General features: G+C 46.8%; 1 protein-coding gene across 1 annotated transcript in view; it reads left to right on the top strand.

Annotated features, from left to right (window-relative positions):
• The window catches only part of YY1 (YY1 transcription factor), a 28,483-nt gene extending 9,981 nt beyond the window's left edge, over nucleotides 1-18,502 (top strand). The window contains exons 2-5 of the mRNA XM_036100045.2: nucleotides 6,702-6,864; nucleotides 14,592-14,652; nucleotides 16,325-16,483; nucleotides 17,328-18,502. Of these exons, the coding sequence (XP_035955938.2) occupies nucleotides 6,702-6,864; nucleotides 14,592-14,652; nucleotides 16,325-16,483; nucleotides 17,328-17,510 (566 nt within the window). The 3' untranslated portion in view covers nucleotides 17,511-18,502. The remainder of the gene's footprint in view (nucleotides 1-6,701; nucleotides 6,865-14,591; nucleotides 14,653-16,324; nucleotides 16,484-17,327) is intronic.
• Nucleotides 18,503-20,247: the final 1,745 nt, after the last annotated feature.

A 20,247-nucleotide genomic window follows, 5' to 3' on the forward strand; every position in this document is an offset into this window, starting at 1 on the left:
TAGCAATTATAAAGGAAAGGAATAAAATAATGGCCAGTGCAGAGAGTGAGAATTTTATTTATTTGAATATATATCAGAACAACATGTTTTACAAAGAGAAAAAAAATAATACATTTCACTAAAATTTTTTGAACTAAGGGGAAACTTACATGTAGATATGGCTTGTAAATGTAATAAAAATATTAATTTCTCTTTTAAAGCATCATAAGTTCGTATTTGCAAAAACTTCCAAAGGTTTTCTTTTGCAAAAATCAGATTAAATGGCCAAAAAAATATCAGACATGGACATTCTTTGATCTGTTGCTTTAGTATGTGTCCAGTTCTCAGTGCAAGTGAGGTGGGACACCTGGGTGGCTCAGTTGGTTGAGCGTCCCAACTCTTCAGCTCAGGTCTTGATATCAGGGTCGTGAGTTCAAGCCCTGCATTGGGCTCCATGCTGGATGTGGAGCCTACATAAAAAAAAAAAGAGAGAATGAGGCAAACATTGTCTTTGATTTCTCCAGCCATAAAACTGAGTATCTTTTGTCATTTCTCAAGCAGCTTTCTTCAAAATACGATTTTTTTTCTATATATAGTTTTATTTCCTGACATTGTGTTGTTGAATAATGACCCTTTTGTTTTGATATCTGTGTGGTCTTCAAAGAGTTCACCAAATGAACTTTCTTGTCCTACACTGTTTATTAAGGAATAAGTAACAAACATGGTAATATGAAGTTTAAATATATATTATGAAAGCATACAGCAATTATCTAGAAAGACCCAGTGAAAGATTTTCTAAGGCAAGAATATTGTATCTCAGACATTGTTCAGAAGTGCAGGTGTGGGGCGCCTGGGTGGCTCAGTCGTTAAGCGTCTGCCTTCGGCTCAGGTCATGATCCCAGAGGCCTGGGATCGAGTCCCACATCGGGCTCCCTGCTCGGCAGGAAGCCTGCTTCTCCCTCTCCCACTCCCCCTGCTTGTGTTCCTGCTCTCGCTATCTCTCTCTCTGTCAAATAAATAAATAAAATCTTTAAAAAAAAAAAAAAAAGTGCAGGTGTGTAGTAGTCATCAGAAGCAGATTGCCTTTAATCAGTTTGATTGTGGTTTTAACATTATGTACAGACCATGTGGTTATTGTCTATACTCGGGACAGACTGCCTCGACTGTGTGTCACTTTCACTTAGTAAGTCACTAAGTATAGTTGTCATGAGACAAAGCTAGTTTTCTCCCTGCATCTGGACATAATCCCTTCAGTCTCCTTTGCAGTCTTCCTCATTAGCTCTGCGTTGGAGTTACCCAGGTGTTCAGAGGTGTACCTGAACCCTCTCTCTGTCTATATTTTTTTCTTTTTTTAAATTTTATTTATTTATTTGAGAGAATGAGATAGAGCATGAGAGGGTCAGGGGGAGAAGCAGACTCCCTGCTGAGCAGGGAGCCCAATGCGGGACTCGATCCCGAGACTCCAGGATCATGACCCGAGCTGAAGGCAGTTGCTTAACCAACTGAGCCATCCAGGCGCCCCTATTTTTTTCAATAGATACTATTTATTTTTTTGGCTTTAAATGCAGGCCATGTGCCAGTGATGCCCATATATGTTCTTCAACCTCGATTTCTTTTGTCCCCACATTTGCATATCCAAGGACCTCCTTGAGGTTTGTCCACTAGGTGTCTCCCAGACCCCTCAAATTAAAGCGGAACTCCAGGTCCTCTGCTGCACGTTGTCTCTTCCCCCATTATTCTCTAGCTTGGCTCAGGACCTCCTCCCAGAAATGCAAACCAGAAACTTAGAAGGCATACTTAACATCCTTTTCCACCCACCTTCCCCCCCCCCCCAACTTACCTGATTCATTACCCAGACTTGTGGAGTCCTCCTCCAAAATAAAACTCAAATCTAACCTGTTTTAAAGACAGGTGGTTGTCTCTTTTGGAAGTAAATCCCATTATTGGGTAATCTCGCAGAAGTTGTTCCTTGTTTCCCATAGAAAAATCTCCACTGTAGTTTAAATCTTATCTTCTAAGTAAAATTCCATCAGATAGGTAAAAGGTCTGTAAGCTTTTTTCTGTAAAGGGCTAGATAGTAATGTTTCAGGTTTTGTAGGCCGTCCTAAAGCACCTGATCAACTCCAGTGTCATTGTAGCAGGAAAGTAGCCAAAGATAACACGTAAACAAATAAGTATGGCTGTGTTTCAATAAAACTATTTCTAAAAATAGGTGGTGTCTGTGCACACCATTGTCCATAACAGCATTATTCACAGTAGCCAAAAGATGGAAGCAACTCATGTGTCCCATCAGTAGATGAGTGGATAAACAAAATGTGGTATGTCCATACAAGAATATTATTCAGCCATGAAAGAGAATGAAATTTTGTACGTGCTACAGCATGAGTGGACCTTGAAAACATGCTTAGTGAAGTCCACCAGACACAGAATGACAAATACTGTTTGATTCCATTTATAAAAGGTACCTAGAATAGGCAAATTCGTAGAAACAGGAAGTAGAAAAGAGGTTACCAGGGGAGGGGGGGCAGTTGTGTAATGGGTACCAAGTTTCTGTTAGGGATGATGAAGTCTCAGGTAGAGATAGTGGTGATGGTTACACAGCATTGTGAATATGCTTGATGCCACTGAATTGCACATTCACAGATGGTTAAAATGATAAATATGTTCATGTCTATTTAACCAGAAATTTTTTAAACAATAGAAAGGAGGGGCGCCTGGGTGGCTTAGTCGGTTGAGTGTCCAGCTCTTGATTTCGGCCCAGGTCATGATCTCAGGGTCATGAGATCTAGCCCCTCATCGGCTCTGTGCTGGGCGTGGAGCCTGCTTGAGATTCCCCCAGACACACACACACAAAATAAAAAAATAAATAGAAAGGAAACCGTGAAAATGTTGGAGGAAGGTTGGCAGGCTGGGTCCGGCTCGCTGGCTGTACTTGGGGATCGTAAAACTTGTCAGTCTCAGACTCACTCCATACATGTATTGTAGTTCTTGGTGATGTTAGTGACTGTTCTCTGGGTGCTTGGCGTTGTTGAATGTTGTAAGAAAGAACTGAGTCTCAAGCCTCAGGAAGCATTTCCTCATTTGACTTGAGTCCCCCCTCCCCCCCAATTCATAAGTTAAAGTCCCAATCCTCAACATGATGGTATTTTGAAATGGGGCCTTTGGGAAGTAATTGGGTTATGAGGGTGGAGCCCTCCTGGTGGGATTAGTGCCCTTATAGATAAAGAAGAGACAGAGATGATCCATCTCTCCACCATGTGAGGGCACAGCAAGAAGGTTCTGTTGACAAGCCAGGAAGAGCGCCTTTACCAGGAACTGAATTGTCTTAGTCTCTAAAACTGTGAGGAATAAATTCCTGTTGTTTAACCCCCACCCCGGTCTGTGGTATTTTTGTGAGAGCAGCCCGAACTAAGACAGCTTTTCTCACTTAGAATAAAGGCTCCATGAGGGCAGAGACTTTGTTTTGTTTCTGGTGCCTTGGAACAGCGCCAGGCACGTAGGAGGCCCTCAGTTACTGTGTGTTGGACAGCGTGAGGGTGTGGTTCCTTACTCCCGGATGGTGCCCACGCGTACCGGAGACGCGACTCCCGTCCTGTGGTTTCCTCCGAGCAGCCGTGCTCCCCAGCCTTGCTAGCGTTCTTCTGTCAGAAGTACGAGTCGGTGCGGAAAAATAGCTCCCCTGCCCGCCCTGCCCGCCCTGCCCGCCCGTGCGTTTCTGTAGCACCTGGAAGTCGGTGTGGTAGGGGAAGACTGGAGAGTGAGGGAATTGTCGCGGCCCCGAGAACAAGAGTCGGGTTACAGTGCCGAGTCCTCGCTTTCTAACTTATGATCATTAACCACCTTTCCTGTCCTTCATGAGTGCATCTAGCTCTGTTTTCCTTAGGCTTCTTCATCTGTAAAGAGGTTACCCGGGATATGTTGTTGAGATCATTCTAGTTTCAAACTAGAGGCAGCTGGGCTTAACAGTAAAGGACCCGGGTCCAAGAGCGAGGCTTCCCGCGCTTACGTCTGCCCCTTACTATTAGCCAGTTAGCCCTGAGCAAGTTACAGAGCCTCTCTGGGCCTCAGATTTCTCCTGTGAAGAGTGAACTTGCTGATTTGCCCACTTCCAGGGTGATGTGCGCAGTAATGAAAATAATGCCTGCACAGTAAACATTCTCTGATTCCTGGCAGTGGCGTTTAATGTTTTCTAAAATGAAGAGTGGGCCCAGGTGCCTGGCTGGCCCAGTTGGTGGAGCGTGCGACTCTTGATCTCAGGGTCGTGAGTTTGAGCCCCACGTTGGGTGTAGGAGATGACCTAAAATAAAAAAAAAATTTTTTTTTTAAAAGATTTTATTTATTTATTTGACAGAGAGGGAACACAGACAGGGAGTGGGAGAGGGAGAAGGAGACTCCCCACCAAGCAGGGAGCCCGATGTGGGGCTCGATCCCAGGACCCTGGGATCATGACCTGAGCCAAAGGCAGACGCTTAACGACTGAGCCACTTAGGCGCCCCTAAAATAAAATTTTTAAAAAATAAAACGAAGAGCAGTGGGAGAAGAGAGACATTTAACATTTAAAAGTATCCTGCTCTGTGCTTTTCATCACTGAGAGCGATTGATTAAACATGATAATGACCACGTGAATCAAATGAACCTACATTCTGCCTTTTTTTTTAAAGATTTATTTATTTACTTGGGGGGGGAGGGGCAGAGGGAGAAAATCTCCAGCAGACTCCATGCTGAGGGCGGAGCCTGGCCTGGGCTCAATCTCTAAACCCCGAGATCACGACCTGAGCTGAAACCAAGAGTCGGAGGCTTAACTGACTATGCCCCCCAGACGCCCCTACATTCTGTCTTTTTACCTTGCCCTCATACCCTAATGTCAGAGAACCTGGTGATAAACAGCTAGACATCATTTTTTTAATAGTAAGTGATGTCACTTGTAGGGTTTGGTTTGGTTGGTTTTTGGTCTTGTGTTTTAAGATTTTATTTTAGAGGGAGAGTGCCCGGGTGGGGGCAGAGGCAGAGGGAGAGAGAGAATCTCAAGCTGACTCTGCTCTCAGCCTGGAGCCCGATGTAGGGCTTGATCTCACGACCCTGAGATCATGACCTAAGACGAAATCAAGAGTCAGACGCTTAACTGCCTGAGCCACCCAGACGCCCCTTTGGTCTTGTTTCTTAATACTGGTGGAAAGGTAAGAATTGAACAAGCCAGTTTTCACTTCAGAAAGTCCTATTGTTACTGCCTTTTGTGAAACATTTTGATGGAGAAGCAGGACATTTCAGTCAGCATGAAAACTTTGGAGCATTTTTATTTTCTGCTTTCAGCACCACAGTGGTTGAAGACCAACCAGTTTGGGCCTCTGGGCACTTGACCCTTGTGTAAGAGGCAAGGACAATAAAAATTCAAAACAGCATGATTTAGAGTTTGTCAGCGTTGTTATCAAGAACTAAGGTAGGAGTTCAAGGAAAAGGTAAGAATCTGAGGCCAGAGCGATAGAATCAACAACCCCTCAGAGAATCTCTCCTGCCAGGCGCTTGTGAGTTAACCTGGGAGGAGCACAGCCTGGTTGCATTATGGAGGGCTTGTGCCTAGGAGAAATGGAAGGTCAGGCTAGCTGTGTAAACTGGAACCAGGCAGCAAGGGACCCAGGATGCCAAGTTGAAGTATAATTTATACCTCTGAAGGGTTCATACCACGTGAAAATATATCAGCTGCATGTTCTGTACCAGTTGATCCTTTATTATAGATCACTGTGGCAGAGAATAGAATTGGGAAGATGAATTAAGAAATTAACGATAGTCGTTGAGGTTTGAGATACTAAGAACTAACTTGATGGCAGTGGGACAAAGGGAGAAGACCTTCCAAAAAATCAATAGGATTTGGTGTTTGGGATGTAGGAGATTAATTATGGGGGTCAGTATTCCTTTCTTTTAATCTGTTGGATTTGTGATGATAATAAGACATACAAGTAGAGATGTCCTACATTCTTTGAACACGTGTTTATTTATTGAGGGCCAACTCTCTGCAGACTGAACCAGGCTCTGGGGATACCTGGGGATCAAAACTAACAAGGATTCCTGTCCTCGTGGCGCTTACTGTCTAGTGGGTGAGGCCGACAAAAATCACATTGCTGTGATTAGAACTTGCCTCCGAACAGGCCATGGGAATAGGGTGAAGGGCTGGGAGTACATGTGAAGAACTGAAAGGCCAGCAGAGTGGGAGCAAAGAGTGAGGAGAGAGCAGTGAGAATGAGGTGCTGGAGGGGAAGGCAGGAGCCTGGCTGCAGGGTGAAGGCTGGGGCATCAGACTCGAGTCAGGGTCACCGTGTTGCTGGTTAACAGGAAATGTGTAGGGTGGACAGAAAGCAGAACTCTGAGAAGTGGTGGGAGGAGAAGCAAGGAAGCATGACAAGAAGGCAGTTCGAGAAGTGGGAGTGGAACCAGGCAGGTGAATGCTGAGTCAGGAATGGGGAATATTCCTAACAGGCTGAGAAGGAGCACTGGCTCTGGGTTTGGCGCCGTTGGGTTTGGCATCGCAGATTTTGGTGACCTTCAGGCAGAAACAGGATTTCTGGCGACTGAGGAGAAAGACTGGGTGGTTAAGAAATTGGGCTAGCGGCTATAAATCACCCGTTCCAGAAGCTGCTAATGAAAGCACTTTTCATAGTTTTAAAATGTATTTGCCCACATACACATTTTTACTCTGCTAAAATAATCAATCTTATGGTGTGTTTCAGATGAAAAAAAAGATATTGACCATGAGACAGTGGTTGAAGAGCAGATCATTGGAGAGAACTCCCCTCCTGATTATTCAGAGTATATGACAGGGAAGAAGCTTCCTCCTGGAGGGATACCTGGCATTGACCTCTCAGACCCCAAACAACTGGCAGAATTTGCTAGGTAAGCCCTAAGAATTTCCTTTCTTTCTCATTATAGAAAGTACTTAGAGTCAGCAGCTGTGTTCTTTGTGTCTAAGTTACAATGGTGGCTCATAGTCTTGCTCCAGGGAAACTTGTAAAAACAAAAGCAGTTCATTTTGTTTGTAGGGGTAACTGCACTATTAATGGGCGTGGCACCATTTTAGATCCTTGCTGACAGTGAGATGAAGCAACTACTTCTTAATTCCGTAGTTGATTTTGCTGGTGAATAAATAAACTTGCATAGAATTGGTTTGGAAATGGGTATCTTTACACTAGCTGCTAGCAGTTGGAGGGCGCTGTGCTGGAGCAAGCTGCGGGGGCCTGGGTCGGAGCTGGGCGGGCACAGCTGACCACTGGGAAGGAGTCATCAGTTCATATTTCAGTGTGTCCTCAGTTAAGCTCCCAGGGTTTTGTTCATTGAAGCGGGCATGACAGGAAGAGATCAAATATTTATGGCGGGGACCCCTGTGACTGGCCACGGTGAGCAGTCAGGAAGATCTGGACCCACTAGAGGCTTGTTTGGCCTGAAGTGGGCTGGGCTCCCGCAGAAGCCTCTGCCCCCTTTTTGTAGTATTTATTTCCCAGCATCATTGGGCAGTTTCTACGAGGACGTGAGAACACACTCAAAGACAGTTTTAAATAAAATGAAGTGAATTCATAAACTCTGGAGCAGAAGGATGACTTCTTTTCCCACCCTGAGGTTGAATGGAGCCTGGAATAGCCAGGAAATTTAGGCAAGGGCAGGATGAGGAAGAGAGACATCTTTGTGATCCCACACCATCTAGGAACAGAGGGGGGATCCTTGTCTTTCTTTTTCTTGAGAGCAGAGTGGAGTAGATAAGAGCTGGGGGCCTGGTGTGTCCTGGTTTCTCCCAGCCCTGCCAAAAACAAGGTGGGTCCTGCCATTGGGAGCCTCAGTTTCCCCATGTGTCAGATGGGTGTCAGAGTCAGAGGTGTTGTAATAAAGGGGTATGTACCCTTTTCTCCTATCCCATGAAACTGCCGCCACAGGGAATCTACACGTGAGTCTATTTCTGATTGATCGCGGCTGAACAAAAAAAAGTTAAGGCTTCTGTCCTTTTGTGAATGACATTGTGTCTCCCAGCTTTTGTTGCCTTTCATATTTTAAATACGGTATGCTACTCAAATGTTACTCCATTCCCCACCCCCCCAATACAAATAAAAATGGAATCTGTAGATAGAGTCAGCAGTGAGGTTAGAGTTTTGGGGCAGATTGAGTCAAATTGTGTGCCAATGTTTAGTATTGTCATGCGTTTTTAAAGTTAGTCATCCCTTGTTATCGTACTTGGAATTTAGCGAGGGTAGAGGATGCTGTCCCCAGGGGTAGACATACGAACGAAGGAGTCAAGGAAAGCCTTGTAGAGGCGGTGCATCTGACTTGAGCCTTGAAAAACACTGAGATTTGAGGGGGCAGGTGGGGTTCCCATGGTGGGCCTAATGCTAGTGTGGCATGAGTTTGTGGAAAGGTAGGTACTCAACCCCCATCGGGTATACGCTCAGAAAAGGATAAGTAGGTTTGGCTGGGAATTCGGATGCTCACAGGGAGACAGTTGGAGTGTAAGAGTTCTCTGAATACCGGGCCCACATCTGGGAATGTTTTCAGTGTGCGGTGGGCAGCTGCCAGAGGTGTGTGAGCGGTGGAGAAGGGGCTCTGTGATCAGAGGTTGGCTTTGAAAGAAGGACACATCCTCTGTGTCCAGGCTGGGTCGGCGAAGGGCCAGACAGGGAGTGGGAGAGGTCACGAAGGCCTGAGCTGGGATTGCGGTGGCCAGATGGTGAAAGAATAAATGAGATGAGGGTGGCAGGAGATGAGATTGAGAACCAGACCGGCTGTGTGTCTCCGGGAAGGAGGACTCAGAGTGGAAGTTGAATGCTTCGCGCCTCAGGTGGCACGAGATTGGGAGAGAGTGCTGGTTTGGGGTTCAGGGTGGGCATTGTTTGGCTTTAGATGGTAATGAATCATCCCTGTTGGGCCCGACGTTGTTTCAGGAAGTACGTCAGGGCTAGACTCATCTGCTGCACTGTGGCTGAGGCCGAAAGTGGCCCAGACGTGCACGCTGTGAGAGGCCTGTTGCCGAGAGGCCGGTCTTGGGAAAACCCTGTGATCGGAGGGTAAGGGAACCAGCAACAGGGCACAGGGCTCATTCAGACAGACGGGGTGGCTCAGGGAAGTACATACAGCGTCATAAAAGCCAGGGGAGTGCTCAGAAGGTCCAAGAGAGGGACCGCTCTCTCAATTATACTTTGCGGAGTGATTTCAGCGGAGGAGCAGAGAGAGGGCTGAGGTAGGATGTTACAGAGAGCAGGAACCTGGGGGTGGCGAGCAGAAGTGATGAGGTGTTGATGACCCTTGGTGTTGTTCACCCTCATTGCTGAATTGGGGCAGCTGATCTGGAAGCTTGTCCACAGTTCCCTGAACAAAATCTGGGGTGTTGGCCCTGCACTCGGGAGGTGCGTGTCACTGTTGTCGAATAGAAGCTTCTGCTTGTTTCCCAGGTGGCCTCGAGCCTGCCTCAGGGCTGCCTTCAACCCTACTAGACCTGAATGAGCCTTTTCTTCACCAGCAGTAGATAGTTAGAAGACCGTGGAGTCACGTTTTGAGATTTGTGAGGAAAAGTTACTGTAAACATAGAAATCCCGATCCAGCAAAGCTGTTGGTCAACTACAAGGCATAAAAGTGGCAATTGTAGACACAAGGATTCGTTTTCTGTTGCACTTACCCTTTCTGAGGGGGTTACTGGAGGATATACTCCAGGAAGACGAGGACGTACATCAAAAGGAAGCCTTCCTAAAGAACCTGGCGAACAGAGAATCAGGAGGGCAGCTGTGCGGCAGGCTGGAAACCCATTCAGTTGAGAACAGAAAGTCGGTGAATTGTAGGGCTTTCTTCAGGAAAAGTTGAGTTCATTCAGCGGTGCACAGAATGAGTAAGAAGCCAGAAGGTCTTGGTGGTATGGGAAAGAGTTTTCTAAAAAGGAAAAGATAATCAGAAACCCCCTGAAGAGAGAGGCAGTGCTAAGAAAGCCGTGGCCTAAAAGTGGGCATAAATTTGATGATGGTTGAAGTGCATTGAACTTGTTTGGCCTGACTCTGCAAGTCTCTCCTTGGTCCTGAAGTGACTGTTTTGGACTCACAGAGCAAGAAATGCGATCCTAGCACACAGTTAACATTCTACAGTAGGCGATCTGTTTCCATAATCATCTGAATATAGTGTGTGTTTCTTTTCTAAGCATCCTGTTAAAGATTTCATTTTGTGTACAGAATAGAATGAGATCTTGCTCATCCTGACAGTGTATACAAAGTTGAGGGTAGAGGGTTGGGCTCCCGCTCATCCCCGTTGTTCTTAGTATCCTGGAACAGATCACGGAAAACTATCAAGTCTCTAACTGGACGGTGGTGGTGGTGAGAGGTACTGGAGCCTGAAATGCCCTCTTTTGTTAGATCTTTTTGAAATGTGTGTAACCAACCGCTGAAGAGGATTTTCGGGGGGCCCCGGCATTGGTGCCTGGGACTCTGAAAGCTAAAGACAAAGAGGCACCAAGTTTCAAATTGTTAGGGGCCAGACCCTGTCTTCTTCTCTTGTAAAGACCCACAGAACCCCCTTTATCCACCTCCACTCCATGGCTCAGCTGTTGGCTTGAGGTAGCGTGTTAGCTGCTTTTCCCTCTCTCCTGTGCTGGGGAGAGGGGGTTCTGCACTGGACTTGGAGCTGACCAAAGAGTGGTTCAGGTTCCTGCCGCACCGAGCCTAGAGAATCGGTTAGGAGTAAGTAAATCCGTTACATGGGGGAGCGGGGCAAGTATAAGAAATAAGGACTTTTCATCTGAAAGTCCTGGTATTGGAGGAGGGGGGGGATTTTGTTCTTTTTTAAATACTTCAAAATGTGGCCAGTGGGTGGGACCTGGTGAGTTCTTGTTCCTGATTAAATGAACAGCCTTTGTGCTCTTTTCATTAACTACAGTTAGCCCTTCGGAAACTTCCGGTCTAGAAAGATCAGAATTAAGAGTGGTTAGGTCAGTCACAAGCTGGTTAATTTAGTTGTCGTCCACCACCCACCCTGAGACTTTTTCGCAGAAGTAGCATAAAGATGAGCTGGCGTAGCGGAGCTGGAAGGACCGTCAGGAAAATGTGCTGTCTCCATAGGAGATACTTGGTCCGGCGAACTTAGTCTCGTTTGTCTGAGGCACCGCTCTTCGTTGCACCAAGAAGGGAGGGGAGTTGTGGTTGCAGAGGGGAGCTGGGTTCCAGGAACTTCTGCCCCCAACACAGGTCCCCATGGGGGTTCCAGGCTGAAGGCGACTAAGCTTATCGTTTTGCTATGAACAGGACTCTCTTCATTTGAGAATCTCTGATTTAAAAACGGTCCATCTCGGCGTCTGGGACATTGAGCTTTAACTTACAACTCTGGTTTCGCCCTGCTCCAAGTGGTGCCAGGAGATTCCTGCAGATTTTTGGTCCCGGAGTCCAGCGTTTACAGTGCCGCCCCCACCCCCCGGGTGCGGAGTGAGCCCGGGCAAACCCAGCGGCCGGGCCGCATGCAGCGTGCGGAGTGCTCTCCGCTTCCCATTGAACAGGAAGCTTCTCCTGTTGTGTACCCGGCCCCTCCTCGAACTTTGTAATCTGCCGAAGGTGCCCTTCTACTCGACTTGTGCCGTTTTTCTCTAGTCTCTCAGCCCTTTAGTTGAAAACGGTGGCTTGGAGCACCAGAACCTTCTGGACTGTTAAGTACAACTGGCTTTTTTTTTTTTTAGGAATGAACTCATTTTTAGCTAGGCGCATTTAACACGCAGCTGGGGATAAGAATAGCTGTCATTCCCCGGGAGCTTCACGTGCATCCTCTCTGAGTCTTGGCAGCTACAAAGCAGGTAGCATTCCACCTTTTTACAGAGTGAGAAACTGAGGCTGAGAAGTTCAGTGATTTGCTCAAGGTCGTGCAGCTGGTAGGAGTTGGCGCCGAGCCCGGCCCTGTGCCCCCCAGTACCGCCGGTGCCTCCGCCGCCGATGGCGTCCTGTGGCAAGTCTCCCAATCGAGGGAAAACTCCAGTCTTGGTTATTCTGAATAGTTTGGGCATGTTGAAGAGAGATTCCAAGTAGCAGTATATGATTTTAGGCTTTTTAAAAATTACTTTTTTAGGATTTCAAATACTTTTTTTTATTGTGTAAGTTATGTATCAGTTGGTGCCATGAAGATTTTAATTTTAGTCTTTACTCACAAAAAAAAAAACGCCACTTTCAATCTAGTTTTTCGAAAATGACCTTTTCAATGTTTGCCTTCAAATAAAATACAAAAGGCACCCACAGCACACACCGCCTCATCTGCCAGTGGTGGGGGGGGGTTTTCCAGGGAGCTTAAGGGTGGCTGCGATTAAACCTTTCACTTCCTTCTTGTGTCCAAGGGTGTTTGTCCAAATACATTTTAAACTTTCATTCTGAAATCAATTATATGCTACCTGCTGGCACACATTTTGCAAATGACATTTTAAGGAAAAATACCACTTAATGATAACATTTAAGAAATAGAGAGTTTGGTAAATGGTACTTGGGACTGTGCCCTTTAATTTTGTGTATATTTGAAAATTTCCATGATAAAAAGTTTTCAAAAATCAAGTTCCTGGGAATAAATTTAAGAAAATGTCAGGGGTGGGGTGGGCTCACTCCATGGGGTGCCGCAGCAGGCACCTCGCTGACAGGGACACCCCACCCTGCAGCCCCAGACGGGTGGGCCAGGAAGTGGTTGTCTGTGCGACTTCTCTGTCAGCCCGGCGGACATCTTTTAAAGTTGGTTTATTAACATCATTTGCAGACAATAAAATTCACCCTCTTTAGGTGAGTACCACTCTTGCGAATTTGGACAGGATCATGTAGCCGTGTCTGCAGTCGAGAGAGACATAGAGCATTTGAGTGTAATCATCAAAGAGTAAATGTCGTTATTCATTGGGAAGACGGAAGCCTGGTTCTTAATATACCCTTTTCTTCTTATTAATACTTGATTGGAGTAGAACCCATTCATGTGAATCACTATTGTTTTCCAAACTCTGATCTAACCTCCAGGTGGCGCAGTGGCACCAAATTCTTGTCCTACAAAGTTCTGTGAGCTCAGACCAGCTCCAGGGTTTAATGGTGTTTCAGATAACAGGCCAGCTCAAAGCCCTGTACACAACAGGCGTTTAGAAAATATTTGCTTACTGATGGGGTGATCCCCCAAGTAGAAGAAAGGAGGAGTATCTACAGGGTTGGAACGAGGGCGGATACCAAGCTGGAAATGTTCTCAGAACTTAAAGTAGGAAATTCATACCGTCTTGAACAGACTTCCTTAGAAGTAAGTTCTAGTCGCCAGAGAAATTGGTTCACCAATGCTCCTCGAGGGATGGAGAGTTTAACTAGATGACTTTGTCAGCTCAGGTTTTATAAAAAACAAAATCTTCAGGTCATCCTTTTCCCAGATCAAGGGTGAAGAAGGACCTTTGCGCTAGGGCTTTGCTAACTTAAAGATGACCGCAGAAATCTTTTGTGATGAGAGAGTGCTGGTAAGTTAGCTCTTACTGGTAAGGCATCGCTGACCTCGTGGCTCATTTGTTAGCTGTGCACTCTCACGTAGGGCAGTGAGGTGGCAGACGGGACAGAAGGAGCGTCTGTCTCGAAGATGTAAATCTTTTTTTCTAGTCTCTCTAGGAACTTTTAATCTCTCACCCCTCTACCACACACAGATCTGTAGGGAGTATGTGGAGAGAAAGTTTTGACAAAAGACCAAAGGTTGGTTCAGTGGAAATAGCAGGTAGGTAAGCTACCAAATCAGCAAGCTCTCTGGGTAGTGAGTCCGCATGGGGTTCCTATTACACCCCGGTCCCAAAGCAGGGCTGGAAATCTCTGTCGTTCTGTTTTGTTTTTTTTTAAATGCTCTCATTATTTGAAAAACGGTAACCTCCCTCCCACCCCCACCATCAAAAGTAGTAGTATGATAAAATTCAACAGTGGGAAAGGGTGTGGGGTGTTCCCACCTGTCCACCAGTCCCTGGGGGCTCTTCCCCAAAACACCACTATCAAGTTCATTTACTATGTTTCTTTCCAGAGATAATGTATATAAATGATTTTCTGTTTACAAGGACTCTTCTGTGCCCTTTTAAAAAATTATCTCTCCTAAAGATAATGTCTGTCAGTATGAAGTGAACCCTCCCTCCTTTTTTTTAAGGGGTTTTGTAGGGATCTGTGTTTAAGACCCTCCCCCATCTGCTGCTTCCTTTTCACAAGGTGTCTTTGTTACCACAGCAGCTGCTCCTGGATACCTTGCTTTGCTCCCACTAAGAGATTCCTCTGTGGGTTTGGGCTGGTGGTCTTTCATGTTATTTCAAGAGCTTGGAGGAAAGAGCAGATATTTGAAGCTCACAGACCTTAGTGCCGGTCTGAGCTGCCCTGGCTCGCTCGCTGCGAGACCGTGGCAGCGACTCAGGCTCTCTGAGCACCAGCACCCACACCTGTGAAATGGGAAGGGTGCTTCCCAGTCACGGGTGGTACTCAGGGAATGTGGTCTCATCCTTTCCCTCCTGGACGCCACCTATAACCGTAGTTGTTTGTATCTGTAAGGAAAACATTGTAGGGACTATATGATTTATGCCAGATGAGTCTACCCACTCCTACAAATCTCTCTCTCTCTCTCTTTTCTTTTTTTTTTTTTTTCTTTTTGGTAAGAATGAAGCCAAGAAAAATTAAAGAAGATGATGCTCCAAGAACAATAGCTTGCCCTCATAAAGTAAGTAATGCTAGGGGAAAAGTGTTTGTTAAACTGCCAATGAAGATTTAGAGAGCTCATAAGCAATCTGCACTTTTATTTCCATCTAATAATTAAGTGAGGAACTAAAGTCTTTGTTTTGTAAATTCAAGAGGCTATATTTGTGATGTAAGTTTTGTTGTTCAGTAAAGGCCACTTAAATTTAAATACCGTTAATGGGGCTACTGTAGGGCGCCAGTGTTTTTGCTCTTACTGTATATTGAATATACAATGTTAGGATTTTATTTCTTCCTTTTGGATCATGAACAAGTCAGTCTAAGACATTGGCTTGTGTCTCACCCATGGACCTTTGGGGGCTGAAAGCTCATGATGGAAATTTGGAAATTATTTTGGATGCTGCTAAAGTAAGCCTAATAAAACTACATCTCTCACAATTTTCTTAATTTGCCCTGTTAACTGTGTGTTACTAGAGGGGTGCTTAATTGTTTTCAAAATGTGGCTAGTCTTCCAAAGGAAAGGATCACCTAAAAAGTACTTTGAGGTGTTGGTTGGGTCTGTTTCACACTTAATTGGATGGATGTAAAACTAACAGAAAAAGAAGTATCACGGAGGTGGGGAGAAAGTTTTAATGGGATAAAGAATTTTTAAAAATCGGTATTTGAAGAAGGATGAGTTTCATTTGGCGATGTCCTTCTAATGACCACTCACAGGTTCTTTGTGTGGTTTTTCAACACGCTTAGTGAATGGAGATTTTGAGATGTAAAACAAGTTCCTTTGGGGGCCAACACGTAAAGAAGCATTTGAAAACAGTTAGGCCCTAAGTGTCTGTCCTCCCTGTAGCTTCTCTGTGTACTTCTTTTCCAAATTTACATTTTTTAAAAAATTCCATTTGCTAAATGGAAACACAGCCTGGGGGTCAAGGTGCCAAAGCCGCGGCTTCCCCTCCCTCGTGCCTGTGAGGCTGTCGTCCTGTCCACTCATCCCCCACTCGCTCCATCCCTGGACAGCAACTGCAGAAGAAGTTGGGAAGGCCATGCTTGTCCTGAGCAGTGCACGCCCGTCCGCGCCCCCCTCCCCGCTCCGGCGTCCGTGTGCCTGCTTCCTTTCCTGGTGTCTCACAAAATCAATTTCTTCTGTAGTTGCCATTCCTTGGAGACCCTCTTGCTTCTTTCTCTGTCAAGAAGGGGAAAGAGGCAAAGAGAGAAGAGGGAACAGTAGGCGATGGAGAGTGACAGCCCATTCTTGCAGCCCAGAATATGGGGCCCACCAAAGGTAGTGGTGGACTGCTCTCCTTTCAACCCCATTTGTTTACCAGGGCTTCTGCTACTTCAGCTGGGCACAGAGTTGGGGGAGGCAGCTGTGGTGTGGCTGGAAGCCAGGCTGCTGGGTTCTACCCCCGGCTCAGCTCCTACGAGCAGTGTGACCTTGGGCAAGTCTCCTTAAAGACATCTCTGAGCCTCAGTTTCCTGATCTGTAACACGAGGGTTTGCATTAAACGAGAAGGCCTTTTCCAGCTGTCTGGTTTTTGTCTTAAGTCATTTAATATTTCTACTGTTGATATTGAGTAAAACGTAAGTGGCGGGGGGGCCGGGGGTGGTTTTGTTTCTTGGGTCAGTGAAGGCTGTTTTAAGTGGTTGAATTCTTTGTTAATGGTTTGCAGCGTGAACCACTAAGCTTCTCTCTCTGTTTGAAGGGCTGCACAAAGATGTTCAGGGATAACTCTGCCATGCGGAAGCACCTGCACACCCACGGCCCCCGAGTCCACGTCTGTGCAGAGTGTGGCAAAGCTTTTGTTGAGAGCTCAAAACTAAAACGACACCAACTGGTTCATACTGGAGAGAAGCCCTTTCAGGTAGAGCTCGGCCCTTCCCCCTCCCCACACCACCCGGCAAGTGCAGGCGGGGCTGCGGGCACTGGAGGGCCGGAGAGACGCGGCTCTCAGCGCTCCCGAGGGAGGAGAAACCGAACCGGCGTCCCGTTGGTGCGGCCGCAAGGGCTGCCCCGGCACTTGCCTTCCCCGTGTGCGGCGTCTCTGGTCCTGGACACGGGGACAGGGTGTATCGGGGTGTTGATGGGGTGTACTTTGTATCAGGAGGAAAACTGGATTGCTCACGAGCAAGCCTAAAACTGCATTTCTAGTGCATTCACTGTGGGATTGAAGCAGTTTATTTTTGGTAGTTGATGGAAGTATATTGAATTACTAATTGACGGGGGAACTTCCAAAATTCTACCGAACGGAGTAAGTATAGGTGATGTTTTGTCTTGTTTTTAGAAACCCATCGCAAGTGAACAAACTAGCAGTGCAGGTCTCGATTTAACACGGTTCTCTTTGATACCTGACACCAGAAACCTTCCTAATCGATTGTATTTCATTATTTGAAACATTGACATAAGTACTAAGACCGTAACATGATCCCGAGGAAGATTCTTGGTGTTTTGCCAAGTGTGTCTCTTACCCCGTATTTAAAATCATTCCTGAGGGCTGTGCCTGGGTTTCCGAGTGGTCCGCATGCAGAGTTCGAGCCCCCCGCCCGCTTGTGCTGGGGTGGGACTGGCCCCGGGACTGGCGCGTTTCCCCCGGAGCGGGGAGGACGAGGTGTGCGGCCCGAGAGGCGGGCTGTTCGCCGCCCGCCACCCCGCCCCCTCGGCCCCGGCACGGTCACTGAGCCGGGTTCTCTCTGGTCTTTCCTCGACAGTGCACATTCGAAGGCTGCGGGAAACGCTTTTCACTGGACTTCAATTTGCGCACACACGTGCGAATCCATACCGGGGACAGGCCCTATGTGTGCCCCTTCGACGGCTGTAATAAGAAGTTTGCTCAGTCAACTAACCTGAAATCTCACATCTTAACACATGCTAAGGCCAAAAACAACCAGTGAGAGGAAGATGGAGAAGACCCTTCTCGACCCCGGGGAGCATCTTCCAGGAGTGTGATTGGGAATAAATAGGCCTCTCCTTTGTATATTGTTTCTAGGAAAGAATTTTAAAAATGAATCCTACACACCTAAGGGACATGTTTTGATAAAGTAGTAAAAATTAAAAAAAAAAAAAACTTTAATAAGATGACATTGCTAAGATGCTCTATCTTGCTCTGTAATCTCGTTTCAAAAACACGGTGTTTTTGTAAAGTGTGGTCCCAACAGGAGGACAATTCATGAACTTCGCATCAAAAGACAATTCTTTATACAACAGTGCTAAAAATGGGACTTCTTTTCACATTCTTATAAATATGAAGCTCACCTGTTGCTTACAATTTTTTTAATTTTGTATTTTCCAAGTGTGCATATTGTACACTTTTTGGGGATATGCTTAGTAATGCTATGTGTGATTTTTCTGGAGGTTGATAACTTTGCTTGCAGTAGATTTTCTTTAAAAGAATGGGCAGTTACATGCATACTTCAAAAGTATTTTCCTGTAAAAAAAAAAGTTATATAGGTTTTGTTTGCTATCTTAATTTTGGTTGTATTCTTTGATGTTAACACATTTTGTATAATTGTATCGTATAGCTGTATTGAATCATGTAGTATCAAATATTAGATGTGATTTAATAGTGTTAATCAATTTAAACCCATTTTAGTCACTTTTTTTTTTCCGAAAAATACTGCCAGATGCTGATGTTCAGTGTAATTTCTTCGCCTGTTCAGTTACAGAAAGTGGTGCTCAGTTGTAGAATGTATTGTACCTTTTACCACCTGCTGTGTACACCCCATGTAACAGAAAAGGGCAACAATAAAACAGCAATCCTACAGAAAGAATACGGCAGAAAAAGATCTGTAAGCACAGTCTTATTTCCTTTTGTTGTCCAGAATAATTATAATTCTCGAGCCTCCCAGAAATTGGAAGCTAAATAAAGCAACTCAAGTTTCCTTTATTTTGCACTCAACTACAGTGACTTGTGATTGCAGCGGTGCATAGATATTTCAGGACTTCCTACGCGTGCTGAATTCTGGGAGAGAGTAGGTGACAGGCATCCCGAGTTAAGGAACTACCTCAGAGTACCCCAAACCGGGCCCGTTGGTGATAGGATTTTGATGTTAGCTCCCCCCCCCCCCCCCCCCCCCAGCAAAAGTGTGACTGGAGCAGTTGTGCCCCGGCCTGTGTGTGTGCTCTCAAGGTAAGCTGTCACCTGGACGGGGCGCGAGCAGAGGGGAGACCCGAGGGCACTTGCCGGCGCGGGCTGCCTTCACGGCGGCCCCAGCGGGTCCCTGGCTGGCCTGACGGGAGGCGCTTAGGGTTCTTCTTGGCTGTCGGTCGGAGAGCCTTGCTGGCCCCCGTGGCAGCCGCGTGCTGTGGCTTCGTTTTCCTGCTTCTCCCTGGACACCGAGCGCAGAGCGGCAGGGTGATTCGATGATGAAGAATACTGTACTCAGTGAGTACTTTACCTCTCACATTGTGACCTCCTAAGTGTACGACTACAATTTTTGCATTTTACTTAGAGTCCAATATCACACTCGTGAGACTATTTTATAAACTGCCATGATACAGCAAAAATGCCATTTATTCAGAGCGCAGACAGCCGTGTGTGTGCTGCGTGCTTGGCCCTGCGGGGCTGGTGACGAGCCAGCTACCGTCTGAGGTTTGTGTCCCTCGTGTCCAGGACACCGTCGGGTCAAAAGCGCAGCCCTGTCCCTCTCAGCTTCTCCAGCGGTCCCGTACAGGAGGATTGGTGACCTAATAACAGGGACCCTGTGGCTCTCCGGAATTTTGAAGTGCCTTCTGAGTCCTAAATGACAAATTTAACTTGAGACACTTTTTCTTATTTGTTCAGAATCTGGTATCCATTGGGTAGTTTGATGGAACTGAGTTAATCAGAAGACCCCAGCTGTTCTCGGGATAAGCCCGGCTTTGCTGTATATGGCAGGCAGGGGAGAGGTAAGCCGGTGGCGGAGGCCCATGGAAGCTGCGCGCCCCAGCGCCATCGCGTGCTTCTCTGACTAGACCTGGGGCGGAGGCCTCCCCGACGCCCGTGGTGTGCGCGCCCCTACCTCCCCACCCCACCAGGTGAGCAGTCTGGGTGCTGGCCGCCTTAGGAGTCCGGGGCCGCGCCACCCGCGCCCAGCACCGCCACACGGGAGCCCGGGCCTGGCGCTGTCCCCGGGACTTGTGCCGTGGGGTGGTGTCGCCAGCAGCCCCCGCAGAGCCACACCGTGAGCTAGAGGAGCCAGGCTCCCGTGTGCAGCGACCCCCCCTCCCCCCGTGCCTTGATCCCTTGGGGGATGCCTTGGTCATCTCTTCTGCCCCCTCTGCCCCCTCTGTCTCTGAGGGGAACAGCTGTCGCTCCCCAGGCCCCTTTGTCCGTGTGTCTTTCACGGTCTGCAGAGTTCATCTCTGACAGGAATTGAAGTGGGGGCTTGAAGGCGGTGGAATGTCCCAGGTTCCCGGCTGGCGGGGCGCTCTCCATTCCCAGTAGTGTAGGAAGCTCCTCAGGGAGCGGCAGTGAAAGACGAGCCGTTGTCCTCATTGGCTGTAACCGAAACCCGTCGTGCTTGTGGTTAGAATTTATAATTTTGCTGAAGATGTAATTTACTGCAGTTTGAAGTGGTGTTCTAACAGTCCCTTGTCTTGAGGATTAACCTGATTTATAAGTGATACTGACAGACATATTTTCTTACATCC

Source organism: Halichoerus grypus, chromosome 8 (assembly GCF_964656455.1).
Source record: "Halichoerus grypus chromosome 8, mHalGry1.hap1.1, whole genome shotgun sequence".
NCBI classification, from domain to species: Eukaryota; Metazoa; Chordata; class Mammalia; order Carnivora; family Phocidae; genus Halichoerus; species Halichoerus grypus.